This window comes from Nuphar pumila, chromosome 5 (genome assembly GCF_984573655.1).
Source record: "Nuphar pumila chromosome 5, dmNupPumi1.hap1.1, whole genome shotgun sequence".
Taxonomy (NCBI): Eukaryota; Viridiplantae; Streptophyta; class Magnoliopsida; order Nymphaeales; family Nymphaeaceae; genus Nuphar; species Nuphar pumila.
The window spans coordinates 110220105-110235819 of NC_143253.1; the positions used below are offsets into that span (position 1 = coordinate 110220105).

The 15715-nt window shown below is 40.3% G+C and overlaps 1 protein-coding gene across 1 annotated transcript; it reads right to left on the reverse strand.

The window, feature by feature from the left end:
* Positions 1-9903: 9903 nt before the first annotated feature.
* Positions 9904-14813, reverse strand: LOC149838098 (uncharacterized). Its single transcript, XM_090007585.1, has 7 exons — positions 13645-14813; positions 12590-12734; positions 12415-12468; positions 12164-12252; positions 10858-11084; positions 10475-10651; positions 9904-10390 (listed from the first exon to the last, which is right to left on the reverse strand). The coding sequence occupies exons 1-7, from the start codon at positions 14490-14492 to the stop codon at positions 10293-10295; spliced, it is 1638 nt and encodes a 545-aa protein (XP_089863711.1). The 5' UTR covers positions 14493-14813; the 3' UTR covers positions 9904-10292.
* Between the last annotated feature and the right edge of the window lie 902 nt (positions 14814-15715).

Here is a 15715-nt window from a genome sequence, read left to right on the forward strand (position 1 = left end):
TGCTAGAGTCTTCTTTCCTTTATTTGCCAGCTAAATAATGAAGTGATTCTAGAATGAGTCGGGATCGGGTGCAATCACATGGCACAAAATTTGTGCATTAAGCACCTGATTGCCCTCCATCAGGCCTTGGCCCACACAACTGACAGGCCTCTCCCCAAGATGTAGGGTGATGAGGTGCTTAATGCACAAATATTTGTGCAATCATATTGCACCTGATCTTTTCACCTCTAGAATGGTTTCAGTTGTTCCATTTGTCAGAATATCAACCATAGGCCTACATCAGTTTTCACCACGATTTAGTAGATGAATTTCATTTTCTCTAGAGAGCCAAAATACTCTGATTCTATTATATGTGGATAATATAACTCAGGCGAACTGAATTTTAAGCGGTCCTATATTAAAGAGCTCGGTATTAAGATTGCTTCTGATCATGAAAATGATTTCACCTGGTAAGCGCATAATTGACTTCTAGTATGGTCAGCTATGGGGCTATGCTTAACACCAGCTGCAATTAATAAGCATCTTCCTGATTATGAATTGTTCCCAGAACTTAGAGACCTATAACATCGATTTTTAACTTGATGGATGTTTATTCAGCTTAAAAAAATCTCAGTCCTTGAATTCTTGCTTAGAGTTACATGGAAGTGTTGTAATGTAATGTTTTCTCTACTGCTTCAAAACTGACATCTTCTAGTCCATTGCATATTTGAAATTACAGTTCATTGTTCCCTATGTCACTTGCAATTGTAGACTTGTATCGGATATTGATGTTGACCAAGATACCTAAATATTTGCAGTCTAGTCCACAATTATTGTATTTAACTACTCACGTACCTCTTCTCTTGAAGCATTCACAACCAGGTCACTATTCTGTGATCTATAAACAGATGTTTAAAATCAATCTACAGAATTAATTACCACAAAGGTTAGCAACTGTGTCACTTTCTTCACTCTTTATAAAACAATCTCTCTTCTTTGTCATAGTCCTACTGCTAGGCCACTTTCTTCAATCTAGTTCTCCAAAATAGAACAAAATATGAGAAGCTTGATCAGCACTTTGTGTTATGAAAAACAGAAAAAGAACTTTATCAAGGAAGTCCTCTCTGCTAGATGAAGGAAACTGCCCTTGGTGCTGCAATGGATACACAATAAGGAGAGAGACCTCCATTTACACCAGCCTTTCTCATTTCTCTTTTAAATCAAGCCATTGATTTGCTTCCTTGGGTTTCTCAGTTTCACATTGTTTCACAGAATCCAGGTCTCCTATTCTTTACACACTGTAATAGTTCGAGTAGGAAATGTAGGAATAACTTACGATTGTGCTCTTATGACACCCATTATTTTTTCATTGTAAATGTCATGTTATTATAGAAATCTACCCAAAAAGGCCATTATGTATGATTTACAAACTCATAAGACGTGCAGATATCTTGCAATATATGATTAATGAAATGGGATGTCAGCCTGAAAATTTTTAGCCTTCTTATTGATAGTGCCGGCATTTCTTTAGGGAACAAGGGTCAATCTCCATTCTCTTATATGCCTCATCATTGGATAATTTCCAATATCGGACATCTTGATGAACATAGAACATAAAAAACAGCACCCCACCCTAGATCGTATTTAGGAAATATTCTCCTAAGTATGTTCACTTTTTGCTTTTTCTTGTTTTTTTTAAATCATTCATTTTTTTATGCATTCTCTATTGCAGACGAACTGATAGAGCAAGAGTGTGATTATTAGACAAATGAGTAAGTTATGCCACTAGCCCCAGTCTTAAAGTTATTGAGAGGTCTTATCTCTGTAAACTTGTAGTTTAGTACCATGAGACCATGTACGACAAATATCAACTAAAACTGTTCACTGATTTCTTGCTGACATGCAAACATTAATTCATCATGTTAGAATAAGTCAATCATGTGCTCAGATGTTTGTTTTCCTTTTATGTTTTAATGTGTGTGCATGTATTATGCAAATATCAACTAAAACTGTTCACTGATTTCTTGCTGACATGCAAACATTAATTCATCATGTTAGAATAAGTCAATCATGTGTCCAGTTGTTTGCTTTCCTTTTATATTTTAATGTGTGTGTGCATGTATACACACATACATATATATCAAGTACTTACATAAGTGAGTACATTTTTATGCTCTCTCATATGTCCATAAATGTTTTGACATGAAGTTTATTTAGCTCATATAGCCCAACAGAAGGCACCAACATGGAATGGCTAATTGGGTGAGAGCCTTAGCTGACAATATTGAGGCAATTGATACATGCAAGTGCAGCTAATTTTGTCATGATTTATCATAATGTCTATCTACATTTGATTAAGAAAATCAAGGTACTAGATAAATGTAGAAATACTGCAGACTTAACAAAATATGTCTATTTGAAGATTATCATGATGACCTTGATGAGACTGATGGTTGGAAGAGTGAAATTTAGTACTGGTTATGCTAAGTGCTACGGGTATGCATGTGCTGACTAGAAGAATCATCATTGAGATTTATTGCAAACATTTTGGCTATTCTATTGGCCCTTCCTAAGTTAATCAAGGAAGAAATATTGACGTGATGTTGGCTCATCAAGCAATAACCTATCTTAAAAAGTTGGAATACATAAAAAAGGTCAAATTGTTCATATGGATCCATAAGATTGGTGAGTCTATGGATATGATTTTCAAATTCACTGATATCAAATTGCTGGGAGAATTTAAAGATGGTCTCGATCCATCAAAATAGCAATTGGTGTTAAGAAGAAAGCTTGAGCACACTAATCGAGGAGCAGTTAAACTAGATGATGAGGATTCTAAAACTCTGCAATTAGAAAGTGAAATACATCTTCTGTCAAGATGAAAGGCCTTTTAGATACCTTGAAAATGTCAAAAAAGTTAGCCAGGTCATGATGGAAGAGCACAAGAAAGAGGACTCTCTTAAAGAGTAAAATACTATGGATAAAATCGGGGAGTCAAAACAAGGTGAAAGACCATGTAATGACTATTATGCCAAATAAGCGACTTGGTTTCATCTAATGCTCTCATTCTACCGAAGAAGCGAAAGTAAGAGTTGGAAGATTTAAGGAATCTGTCATCCTGTACGAAAAAGCAAGATAAAAGATCAACTCCTTAGTGGGATTTATAGTTAGAGATCGGTTTTAGAGAGAAGCACGGAAAGAGAAGGAACATGCTCATGGATGAGGTGGGGGTGATGAGAATGATGAGCTTTGTTTTACTAAATTGCAATGAAATAAAGTGTACTTTCTAGTTGGTGACGATCAGATCAAACTCCATCACTAAAATTAACTATGTTTAAGTGAGCATTGTTAAGAAACATATATTAGATTGGACAAGCATATTTCCTCAAAAGGAAAAAAAAGAAAAAAAGATTGGACAAGCATATCATTAGCTCACTAAAATAAAGAAAATTGGAAGTTTGCAGCATTCCATCATCATCCCATTCATTTTGTGCATAATACAGTACTGATGGTTATCCCTATTTGGCCTTTATTTCTTGGATCAAGATTGGGAGATACAGGTTATAAGATTGCTTACAAACTAGATAAGTTCATCTATGGTTTTGAAACAATCCGAAAAGGCAAAGTTGATTCTGCCATTCTGTAAACACAAAAATTGGAATCATGCAAGACATACATATCTGTTCTACATATATAGCAGCTATATGAAATTGTCTAAAAATGTCATCATTTATTAATTAGCATTGAGTCTAATATCTACAGTATAGAAACCTAGAATTACACTTCATTATCATCATATCCCTCCTTTTTTATGTAATTGTATACCATGTCTGTTTGACTATGCCTTTTTGACTTTCTTAAATCATATATTATAACTCCACTGATCTGGTAGGAGTGACTTGTAAACGTTCTCAAGCTGAAGGGACATCACAAATTCAAAACACAGATGCAAGTCCCTTGCTGCAAGGACTAAGCTGAGCATAATTCTTGGCGGGCAAAGGGGACTTAGGGTTTTCACACCAATGAGCTCGTGAGTGAAGTGGTTTTCTCAGGATAACCCCCTCCAAAAAAAAGATCACGCTTTCTTTGCCATGTTCTTAACAAATTACAAGTATAAAATCAATTGGTAAAAGAAGAAAATAAAAAGGTGTTGAAATAGTCATGAAAAAGCTGAATTCATACTAAAGTATGATAAATAATGACAATTAAGTTTTAGTTGCTCATATCCTCTTTACACATGCACACGTGCTGGCACACACAATCTTATGAACTTTGAATGTCTTGAAAACATGAGTGCTAAAACCCTCACCGTTTTGGTTCATTGATATCTGCCCCTTGAGGCAGGGTTGCATGGTGTCACAATGATATAGATCAAATAACAAAATGAGCCTGATCTCTCCTTTATCACTGTTGCATATACTTGGAGACAAAAGATTCATCACGGATGTGAAACTTTCATGTCGGGGACAAACAGAGGAAACAAGTTTTTTCTAAATTCTGACAGTAGAGATGCCATCTATATGCTAGTTTTTATAGGAATCACTTCTTGGAATATTTTATTCTTTTGCATTGATAGGTTTTCATAAGGTTTCAAAAATCAACAGCCTACAATTTTATAAAATTTTGAGAATTTAAATATTATTTTTTATTCAAAATGCATGATCCAAGTGTCGATTTCTAGTAAATCAATCTTAAACACATCCAGGGCTCGGAATTTAGAAAAAAAAGACACCTAAAGTCCAGTGTCTTGTTTCATTCAGTAGGTTTTAGGTTTTGTATTTTGTAGGTTTCCATTTTCCTATATATATAATTAATTCAAGAATTTGAACGGAGAACCTTGTTATTTCAAGAATGGAGCTTTGGGTTAGAAGAGGAGCAGCAGGAGGTTGGCGTTTTCAGTTTTACTTGCTTTTGTGATGTGTCCCCTCGTCTTCATCCATCAGGGAAAGTCTTTGCTTTTTTTTTCTTTTGTATGCAGGTTTCCTCCCTACAGTTTTTAGCTCTGACCCATGGTCTCCCACAAGTTGCATCATTTCGTCTTCATTCCCCCAATGACCTGACCAAAGGTTCCATTCCACTTTTACGTCCGATTGGTCTTCGTTGCCTACCTACCCTTCATTCCCAGAGGCTACTGGAAAGGAGCAAGAAGAAGAATAGAGGATTTAGGGTTTCTTGGTTTCTCATGAGCCAGTTCTGCTAGCTGAAGTTTCGGATTGCGTGATTGGGCGGATAGCGAGGAGATGGATGTGGATGGTGATTTGATACAGTCAGCTTCTTGCTCGGGCTCATGCTTGGAGAATGGGGTCTCCCTTTCTGTTATCTCAGAGCCCCCGGCAAGCATTGACAATGAGGCAGCTTCGGCAGATGTTGGGTTATCTTCTTTCAAGCAGCTTGTTTTCCAATGCTTCAAGAAAACTTACCAGAGGAGGAAGAAGAATCGTAAGGGTAGCTGCAATGATGGACTCCATTTGCTTGCCACCGCTGCTGTTGCTGCTGATGGGGCCTTGTTTAATAAGGGAAACCCCCCCTCCTCCTCTGTAGCAGTACTAGTGGGTGAGCTCTCTGCGAAGGTTGGGTCGATCGTGAGAGAGGGATTGCTCAGTGAGGCTGAGCCGGTTCTTCCGGATGACAGGACGCCATTGAAGTCGCCGTCGCCGCCATCCGTGATGAATTTCCATGATCCTGCTAACTTCAAGCTCATGGACAAACTGAAGCGATACATCAGCGTGCACGACGATGTGGAACTCGGCCATGGCTGGAGGGTGCGGCACAAGGCATGTAGTGGCTACGGGACTCATTCCTACATTTCGCCGGGGGGCGCAAAATTCACCTCCATGCTTGCAGTTCTGAACCATCTGAGGGAACTGAACGATGGTTGCCTCTCCATGACAATGATAATTGATTCGGATAAACCGGAAGAGTTAGGTCGGTTGAACAGTGTTTCTTCTTGCCCACACCCTAGTTCCCTCGTTGCCAAGGTTGTGACAACTCCATCCTTTACAAAAAAAAGGCAGGTTGCTGATAATAGGGAGGCTAAAGAGCACAATCTTCATCAGAAACCCAAGGGTAAAAACGTTGCCTTGCGAGAAAGAAATGGCTTTATGGAATCTGAGAAACAGGTGGACCAGGTATCATCTATTCATTTTCCTTCTTAAGAATATGCCTCTTTGTTGATGCTTTAAATTCTTATGTATTATGGTGCTTATGCATGTACTTGAACTTCATGCCAGTTTCTTTTGGTACTTACGTCACCTTGTTTGGCTTGTGGATTATAGGATTGTTTCATAGAGTGCTGTTCATTTTTGCTTTCCTAGGTGTCTGACTCATTGCAACGATATCAACTTAGTTGGTATATGAGATGTGAACGTTAAAAGAAAGAGGTAGAGAACAATGTAAGAGTAAGAAGTTCGAAATGGCCTCCTCCTCAAGCCATGAAAGCAAACAAACTAAAACTAACATGGTCGCTTCCTGCTCCCAACATATTACTTCTCCAAGATGAAACTAATCCCCAAAAAATAAAAACAGTCAAACTCCACTTCACAGTGTCTTAGTCACAGCAGATAAAGAAATGATGAAAGATTGACCTCTCTTGTCTTGTGATGCCCAATGAGCATCTGAATTGCCACACTAGTAATCTTGGCTGATTTGTAGAGGGCATTAATGAAAATCTTCTCTATATGGCCCCTTCAGGGGAGTCCATTTAGTATAACACAAAATTCTCTCGGCTGTTTCTAGATGAGTTGTTTTAGTGGATGCATGAACTATGATACCTGATTCACAGAGTATACTAATGTCAGGTCTTGCGGAGGTTGGTACTACAGGGGAGCAATTCTCCATCATCATCTCTTAGTTGAGTCACTAAGGCCATAGGTGTCATTGATTTGCAGTCAATCATGCATGTTTATTGAGTAGATCAAGCATATATTTATGCCCTTTTATCAACTTTGATGCCCAGAAAATAATGTAGTGGCCCCAAATCATTCATTTAGAACCTTCTTTCAAAATCTCCTTATATGACCTAAAAGGATATTTTTGTTTCGCGGATGGTCAATGAGAACTATAGATGTTCGTTAGATGTATCAGTTATACTGTGTTAATAAACAATTGCTAATTAAATATCAAATATTACCTCAGTGCCAAGTGCCCAACTATGAAATTTAAGAGAAGCAACTGTCTACTATGTGTTGGTAAATTACTTGATAATCCGACCTACAAAGAAATAGCAACCATCAAGTAACATCCCAACTTCTGAGGAGTGGTAAGCTTGCAACTAACAACCAATTTACGTACCGACTGAATATAGATGATAAAGAGCGACAAAATTTCTAGCTGCATAGAACTACCAAAAGTTAGGGGGAAAAATATGGCATAGATGTGTTTCATAATAATGTTGAATACATACTTTCATGAAATGACTGAGATGCATATATTTTGCAGACAATAAATAATTGCCTCAAAACTCTTCAAGTTTGTCTGTTTTAACTGTCTTGAACCATATCAAAAACCACCAAAACTATGGCCATTTGGATGCTTATGAAACTTGGTAACCTTTCTGAAACCCTATTATGTGATGATAAACTTTCAATTTCAGGCTCATGAATTAATGAAAAATGGATAATATTCTTAAAACCTTTTTTCAGTCATCACAGTTTGTAAGGTATCAGCAAGGTTGTCATGCTTTTCATATTGCAGCCTTAGTAGAATGATCATCCCATGAAATGAATCATGCTCATGCTCCATGGGCATTTTCTATTGTCACTCTTAAAATTGGCATATATGCATGCTCATGTGAAGCATCTGTCAAACATTGAGCTTCTGATAAGCAAGGGGCTGTTAAAGCTGCATTTGTTTCTCTTTTATCCACATAGTTTCATTTTCCCAGATAGTGCACAAGCTTCACTAGTTCATCTTCTGATCCCACATTTCCATTGTCTGTACTAAGGACCACACAGCTATTTGCATCAGCTCTTTCATGGATATTACAATGGAAAAGGATATCCAGGGACCCGACAGTTAATTTTATTTTTCTTAAAAATTGTTTTACAGTTGCTCAAGTTGGTAGCCAAGTCAGCCATATTCTGGAGCAACTGCATAAATGTATGATTTAGAAACTTGAAATCAATAACCAGAGTGTGCTGATTTGGTCTGCATTTTTTAATTCGCTCATCTCCTGCAGGCTATGATTCAGCTAGCTGTGCTTGTTGAGATGCCAAAGTCTGAGTTGGCTATAATGTTCTTTCAGTTTCACAAATCCATTTCTTCTCCAAGCCGCTCCAAGCAAAATTCAAACTTCCTGCAAATTTGCTGTTACATGTTAATCTGAAGCTACATTGAATTTTATGGACTGAATTTCCATGAATTTATTAATTTATTCACTGGATATATCGTTTTCTCTAGGCGTTCATCCTTAATTATAGTAATTATGATTATTTTATGAAATTTTGTTGAATTTGTTTGAGAAATTTGCACTCAAGCCTAATTCATTGTCGTTCTTAAATCTGTGCATTGTAAATCATAGTTTACTTGGAACTAATTTTGTGTTTGAATGAAATCGTTGTTGCATGATGGACCACATCAGCTATTCCAGCCAGAGCATAATGTTGCTTGTGGATCATTCAAAGCGTACGCTTGCAGTGGAGGTGGAACAGATAAAAATGCTGATAAATTCTTTATCTGTCATGGATGTGAGGCAGCTTACCATTTGCACTGTCTGTCATCCAATCTCCAGGATATCCCTACTGGGAATTGGTATTGTGCATCCTGCACCGCAACTCAAAAGGAAAAGCCAGCCAACATCCAAAGTGGAGGTGACCATGAATGCAACCATCACCACCGGGTAACGTGTGAGAGACCTGATAATCTTATCCTCCCCAGAAAATGGGGGCAGGTTGAACATCAATGTGTGGTATGCAAGAGACCTTGTGAGCTCAAACGCCGAAAGAACCAGCAAATAAAGCACCATTGCTTTGTTTGTAAGAGGCTCTACAAGCTCATCCTTGAGAAGCACATGAACATGCACGTGCAAGCTAAGACAAAGAGGAGTGAAGTTGCGATGATCACTAAGATGGGTTCCAAAGATATGGTTCCCCAGGAAGTTGAAGAAAAGTCGGGGGTCTGCAAAGTTTGCAGGACTGGCAAGGAAAATGATGAAGGGATAGCTACATGCGGTAATGCCTATTGCCTTTCAAAACACTACCACATAGGTTGCCTGAGCCCGCCACTTAGAGAAGTGCCACCTCCTGGGTGGTACTGCCCATCTTGCCTCTGTAAGGCATGCCTTGTCAACGAGGATGACGACCGAATCGTCCTCTGTGATGGCTGTGACGATGGCTATCACACTTACTGCATGAAACCTTCTCGGCTCTGGATTCCAAGAGGGAAGTGGTACTGTTCATCCTGTCAAGAAAAACAGAAGGGAGGATCTCCCATGGTTCTACTGCCAGCAGCAGGATCCCAAATTACACCAAAAAACAGACATTTCAAGCGACTCTTACCAAAAAGGGTGCGCAACTAAGTTGTCCTCACAGAGCAGCAACCTAACCTGCTAGAAAGGAGCGGAATGGAGCAAGAGAGCATTTACAGCATTTGGATGAGGCCCAGGAAGTCTCGTGGGAGTCCCACCTAAGACCCTTACATGTGGTAAGCCTGACAGATGACTTGGGAAGAACAGAATTCAAGTGTACAAGAGATCTTTTTTATGCTTTTATGATTTTTCTTATATTCTCAATTTCCATTCATGATGCGTGCAATTGCTGTTCCACTGGCACATAAAACAAATCTCGAAAAGAAGCTTCTGTCAAAGGGAATTTATAACAAAAAAGCTTCGTCGCATCGCATTAGAACTTATGTAAGAGAATGCCTGTGAACATGTTCGAAACCAAACCAACTGGATGTTGGTTTTTCTCTGGCATGCAGTCAATGTAACATAAAAATTCCGTTCTTAAATTCACCTGTTCAGAATACTGGAAAACATCAACCACAACTCATTTGCTCATAAATTTACAAGGAGTATGACATCATACAAAGAGGACATCTACCGTCTGTGCCCTGCATCTATAAAATCCCCATTCTTAGCATGAATGAAGTGCATCCTTTATTGGCTCCTTGGCTGTATGCACTAGAACAGTGGAAGCTTACCAAATACCCTCCTATGAACTCTAAAGAAGGCTTTACAGAGCAGCTTCACGATCCTAATCTAAAGTGGAAGCTTACCAAATACTATCTGCTTTATTAATCCTCTTGCTGCCTTTAATCGATCCACCGGATCTGGAATGACATCTTGAATCATTTATGTCCATGCCCTGGCATTTTTATCAGCTTATTCTTCCTGACTGATCTATCAAAGTACCTACGTGGTCCCCACATAAGGCTCTTGATATATTCCCCGGTTCAAGCAAATTGAAAACTACAACTGCAAAGGCGCAAAAAAATCAACACTGAGAATCACATGAATTTACTTTTGAAATCAGATGATAAGCAAGTCTCAATGACTAACCAGGTATTCCATTATCTTCACATAATGTAAGGGCAGTCATGTCCATGATGGCAGTGAGACCCCTGGATATCAGCTCCCTGTATGAAATGTGCTCGAAGGCAACACTGTTGCCATTTCGTGCATTGCAATCATAAACACCATTCACGGTAGTACCCTTGAGAACTGCCCCAGCATTTACTACAAACAAATGAAAAAGAAGAGCTAAAATCAGAACCCATACCAGGTCCAGCCTACATGCCAACTATGTAATAGACAACGAAGACTAAAAAACAAAAAATGCATTCCTTGAGCTTGACTGGTATGCAATGGATCTCAGGCCAATCATATAGTTCATGAGAATTTACACAGGAAAATTGACCAAGATTCTAGTGTATAAGCATTACTTTCAGTAGCTCTAAGAGCAGCTGCTGTATCTGTTGTGAAGAGCGGAATTCCAGTTCTAGCACCAAAAATAACCACACGGCCTTTCTCAAGATGCCGGATTGCATGGCGCCTAATGTATGGCTCTGCAATCTCTGTCATTGTGAAATCTGTTTGAAGACGAGCTTGCACACCCAAGCTCTCTATAGATGCCTGAAGCAAAAGTGAGTTCATCACAGTTGCCACCATCCTGAAACCAATAATGCATGTTACTGGATTGTGCATATAGTTGTTTCCATTACCAGACTGGAAGAAATAACAGAGTACCACATCAGCACCATAAAAGAAAAAAATCAGTGATCTCACTAGTGCAAGAGTAACTTGAAATGAAAAATAATCAGAAAAAATAAACGCAAAAAAGAAGTCATTTATTCAAGTTATCACTAAGCTTCATGATGAATTACTTAATTTCTTTTATCATAAGATGCACAGACCTCCCTTGTGGTCCAATGCCAATGATTTTGCTGCTTCTAGAATCAGAACCAACACATCAGGAGAAGTATTTAAGCTCTATCTTGATGCAGGCAGTAAAGAAACCTAATGTAGCAGTATACATAAACGTGGACAGCATTAGCGGTGAATGCCAAACTCAGAAAACAAGAGGAGAGATCCTTTTACATGGTAATTTAATTGTCATTTCAGACACTTGAGACATGGAAGTGATGATGGAGGAATTTGAGTTCTGCCAGTTTACTAGGAGGCCAAATCATCAACTCGGTATGGATATTAATCATATAGATTGGGTAAAAAAAAAAGATCATAGCTAATCATTGTTCTTTTTTTGGTGTACTGAATGCTAAGGATCAGTCAGCATCTTGTATATGTAGAAAACTAATACACTAATTTGCAAAGGATAATGAGTGGTGCTAGTATTACCATCATGCTCTTGCATATGACAAAGCACACATCAAAGAATACTTCATAATAAAAACTAGTAAAATGACAATCAGTTAAACAATCATAAGAAGAACATTCAAGGTTTGCCCTTCTATAAAATTCCACACCACGATCCCTGATCCAGTCCAGAAAAGAGAGAGAGACCCCATCATACTGAATTTTTTCTTTGCACAGGAGATATTTGAAAAAGGTAACAGGAATCCAGCTGCACAATCGTTCGGAGAAAGATAAAATTCATGGTGTAAATGTCAAAGAAACTAGAAAGAAGTTTAATACTTAAAGAGGAAGAATGAAAATATAAGAGAAAACGTTACAATCATCAGAAAAAATGTTCTTCTCCACCAATCAAGACAAGTGGCATGTTTACATTACCCTATCTTGTAAGCAGCAGCTCTATCAAGGCCTGTCGCAACCCATGAGTCTCCACAAAAGAAATTACGGCCTCCAACAACAATTGCCACCTGAAAAATATAATCAAAGTGATCATCCAGCAAATAAGCAATATAAATCCATTCACATCTGAATGCTCCGTCATTGAACCAGTTTAAATGACAAAAAAGGTAATGACACAAATAAAGAAACATCTTATGGTTGAAAAGAAGTTTGAATATGCCAAAGCACACCTCAACACCAAGGCGAGTAGCTGTAGCAACTTCTTTAGCAATCAGAGAGGTCACCTGTGAAACAAGAATGATATTCATCTAATAAATACATACAGCAAAACATAATTATGCACACTAAGCATGTTTTAAATGCCTACTAGTGTACAAAAATCACAAAAATTGCAGAATATAAAACCTTGGGGTCAACATTCTGTGGACTGTTTCCAGCAAGTGCCGCTCCACTAATTCTGAAAATTACTCTCCGCCATCTTGGGCTTGCTAAAGACTTAGTCTTCAAGTTATTTGGTAAGCCAACAGGCATAGGTGTGGAAGCAGGATATCTAATGATACAAACATCAAAAGATTGATAGAGTGAAAAGTCATACTATAACTCACGAACTGAAAATAGCAGTCATCCTATCATTCTATGCACTAAACAGTTGCACCAAAGCAGACAAGCATCATCAAGTAAAGCCTTCTCGGAATAATAATAAATTACATACAGACAAGCAGAATCGTTTACTTCTCCCCTTTTGTGCATCACCAAAGGTTGACATACAGTGAGAAATGGAAATGGATGCTAAAATGTAGTAAAAGAAATAAACGAAGCACTGTTCAAGAACCAGCTCCCCAGCAGTCCTCTTTGAGGTTTACCATTTACCATGACCAAAGCATATGGATTATGGACAGCCCTATAATGAATCTCGAGTAGGCAGCAACACCAGCATTCTCTTCATGAACGTGCCAAGACATATAATGCACCTTTTTGTTCCAAGACATAAGAACTCCTTAGCTTGGTTTGGAGATGCCTGGAGGTGGCAGCAACTACGGCTATGGAAAACCATGCCAAGCTTGTCAATGATCCCCGGGGCAGATGCTGTTTTCACAGAACCCAACAACTTGTCCACTCCTTTACTTATTATGCAGTCTGCATTAGGCCTCTAGCATCAGAAGTCACAAATGTGAATGGTGTCTACACTCTCATTTTTCATCTTAACCATAATGGGTATATACTCTACCGAAGAGAAGGAAAAGGGTCCCCTGTGGGTTGCCATAGCCCGAGGGAAAGGAGTCCACCTACTAAACCAAAGCAGAGCTCTACTGAAGTTATCACACAGTTCCAATGCAAACAACAGACTTCAATTCTCAACCAGAACCAAGAAGAAGAAGCAAACGAACATACCAACCACACAAAAAGGAGCTATCTATCGAAACCGAAGCCTTAAAGATTCAATGGCAGATGATAGATACCTCTTGGACAGCCTGGGAGTGTTGGCGGAGTTGGTGCCTCCGCTGCCGCCGACGCTGCCATCAACAGTCTTATCCTCATCCGAGACGGCCTTGGAAGAGGAAGAAGAAGAGCCGACTATCTGCTCCATCTTCTTGAACCAGGGCCAGTGGCTGACGGACAAGCTGCCGTTGTTCAGGCGGTGGCGCTCCGCCTTGTACCTCTTCTTCAGGTTGTCCACCTTGTTCTTGCACTGCTCGATGCTCTTGAAAGACTTCTGCTTGTTGAATCGGTCGCTCACGATCGAGGCCACCTCGTCCCAATCCCTCCCCCGGAGGTTCCCCCGATTCAATTGTATGTACTTCTCGGTGTAAGCATCCAGCAGGCACGAGATCGCGGAATCGCTCCATTCCTCTCTGTCCTTCTTGTAATCGCCTCCGCTGGGCTTCGATCTCTTGTAGCAGTAGGTGGTTCCTCCGTCGCTCAGCTCGTCGCGATCCTTGCGCTTCTCAGGACGAGCCCTCGATTTCTGGTCGTCTTCGTCTTCGCCTGCTCCGGGAAAGGGATTGCCGTCGTCCTGGAAGCAGTGAACGCCGACGATGGCGTCGTGGAAGGAAGGACCGCATTTTGAGTCGGGCTGAGGGCAGAATTCGGTGTCCCCGAAGTCGTCGGGATCGTCAGATGCCGCGGAGACCTTCTTAGCGGCGACGGCGGAGGAGGCGTCGAGAGGGTTGAGGGAGGCGTGGGGAGGAGGAGGAGGTGGCGGAGGCTTTGGGCCGAACCTGGAGGGGAAGGGCTGGGTATGGTGGTGGTGGTGCTGAGGGGGAGCGTGGTGGTCCTCTAGGAGCACGTATTCGTCATCGCAGGCCATTTGTGCGAGGGAATGGATCAGATGAGGGTCCAAAGTTTCAGGCTTTCCGCCTCAACCAGCGGCGCCAGATGACGACGACGATGGGGGAGACGGAAACGGGGAAGGCAGGAGACGACGTTAGGGCAGGGGGCTCCCCCAAGTTCCAACACGCTTAAAACGCTAACGGAGGTTACCGGCCGTGACCTGCTGTCTCCGGTTCCGTGACGGACCGTCACGACTCCGTTAGAGAACGCATCCCTAATCGGGTCGGTGTGGGATCCGCCGCACCAAATCCCACGCCCATCCCCACCACCACCAAACAACTCCATCCCTTCTTTTCTCTCTCTCTCTCTCTCGTAGTAAAAGTGGTGTGGTGCTTGCACCCAGCCCAAAGCGAGCCTAGCGGAGAGACTCTCTCTCTCTCTCTCTCTGTGTGTGTGCCGGTGGAGTTGGTTTGAAAACTTCCACGCCACTTCGTTTATGGTGGTCTATTTTATTTTATGTAACTACTTTGGTAATTTTAATGCCATTATAGATTGTAAATGCCGAAACCAACTACTCACATGTTAAAAGTGAGAGCCTCATCACTTGATTGCGTGTGTATAAATGACTCGACACTTGCTTGCTTTCAAAACATTTCCTTGGAAAATATCTTACCACTCAAATCTCATCATGCGTTCCATGTGGCGGCCAACGAGACCCTCCCAAACTGGGTCCTAAGTTCCTAACCTGATCTTTCGATTTTTGCGAGATTATAATTAAATAAAACTTACTCACCAGGAGGAGTAGAAGCCAATAATTTGAAATTCACCCTCTCAACCATCAGTTCTTGCATTCGTCAATGTTTGTGTGTTGCTACTCATGTAAGAAATCTTGGAGAAGATGGAAACACCACCGTTCAATGCCATTGCTAATTTGCTTGTAATCAGGTCCATATGCTTGTATATGAAATTGGCTTCTTAATGGTTCGGTAGATATTCTTTCTTTCTTTCTTTTTTTTGGATAATCCAAGGGAATACCCGCCCATCTCGGACCGCACATTGGCTGGCCTCCAGTTGGTAAAACCTTTGAGATCCATGCCACCCGTGGGTTTTGAACTTGTGACATCCCGTCAACTTGGTGGCATTCACATGTCATCCCTACCAGATATTCTAAAGCCATGAGTCTAACATTGCCGCAGGGTCAAAGTTGAGTGTATTCCCAGGTGAGCAAGGAAGACCTCAAGGGTTTTACCAACAAGAGGT

Bases quoted from the DNA above. Each gene is read 5' to 3' on its own strand.
- LOC149838098 (XM_090007585.1), bottom strand. From the start codon at position 14,492: ATGGCCTGCGATGACGAATACGTGCTCCTAGAGGACCACCACGCTCCC. The intron at 12,253-12,414 runs GTGTGCTTTGGC...TATATTTTTCAG, and splicing joins CTACTCGCCTTGGTGTTGAG to GTGGCAATTGTTGTTGGAGG. The intron at 11,085-12,163 runs GTAATGTAAACA...TATTGGTTTCAG, and splicing joins GCTGCTGCTTACAAGATAGG to GATGGTGGCAACTGTGATGA.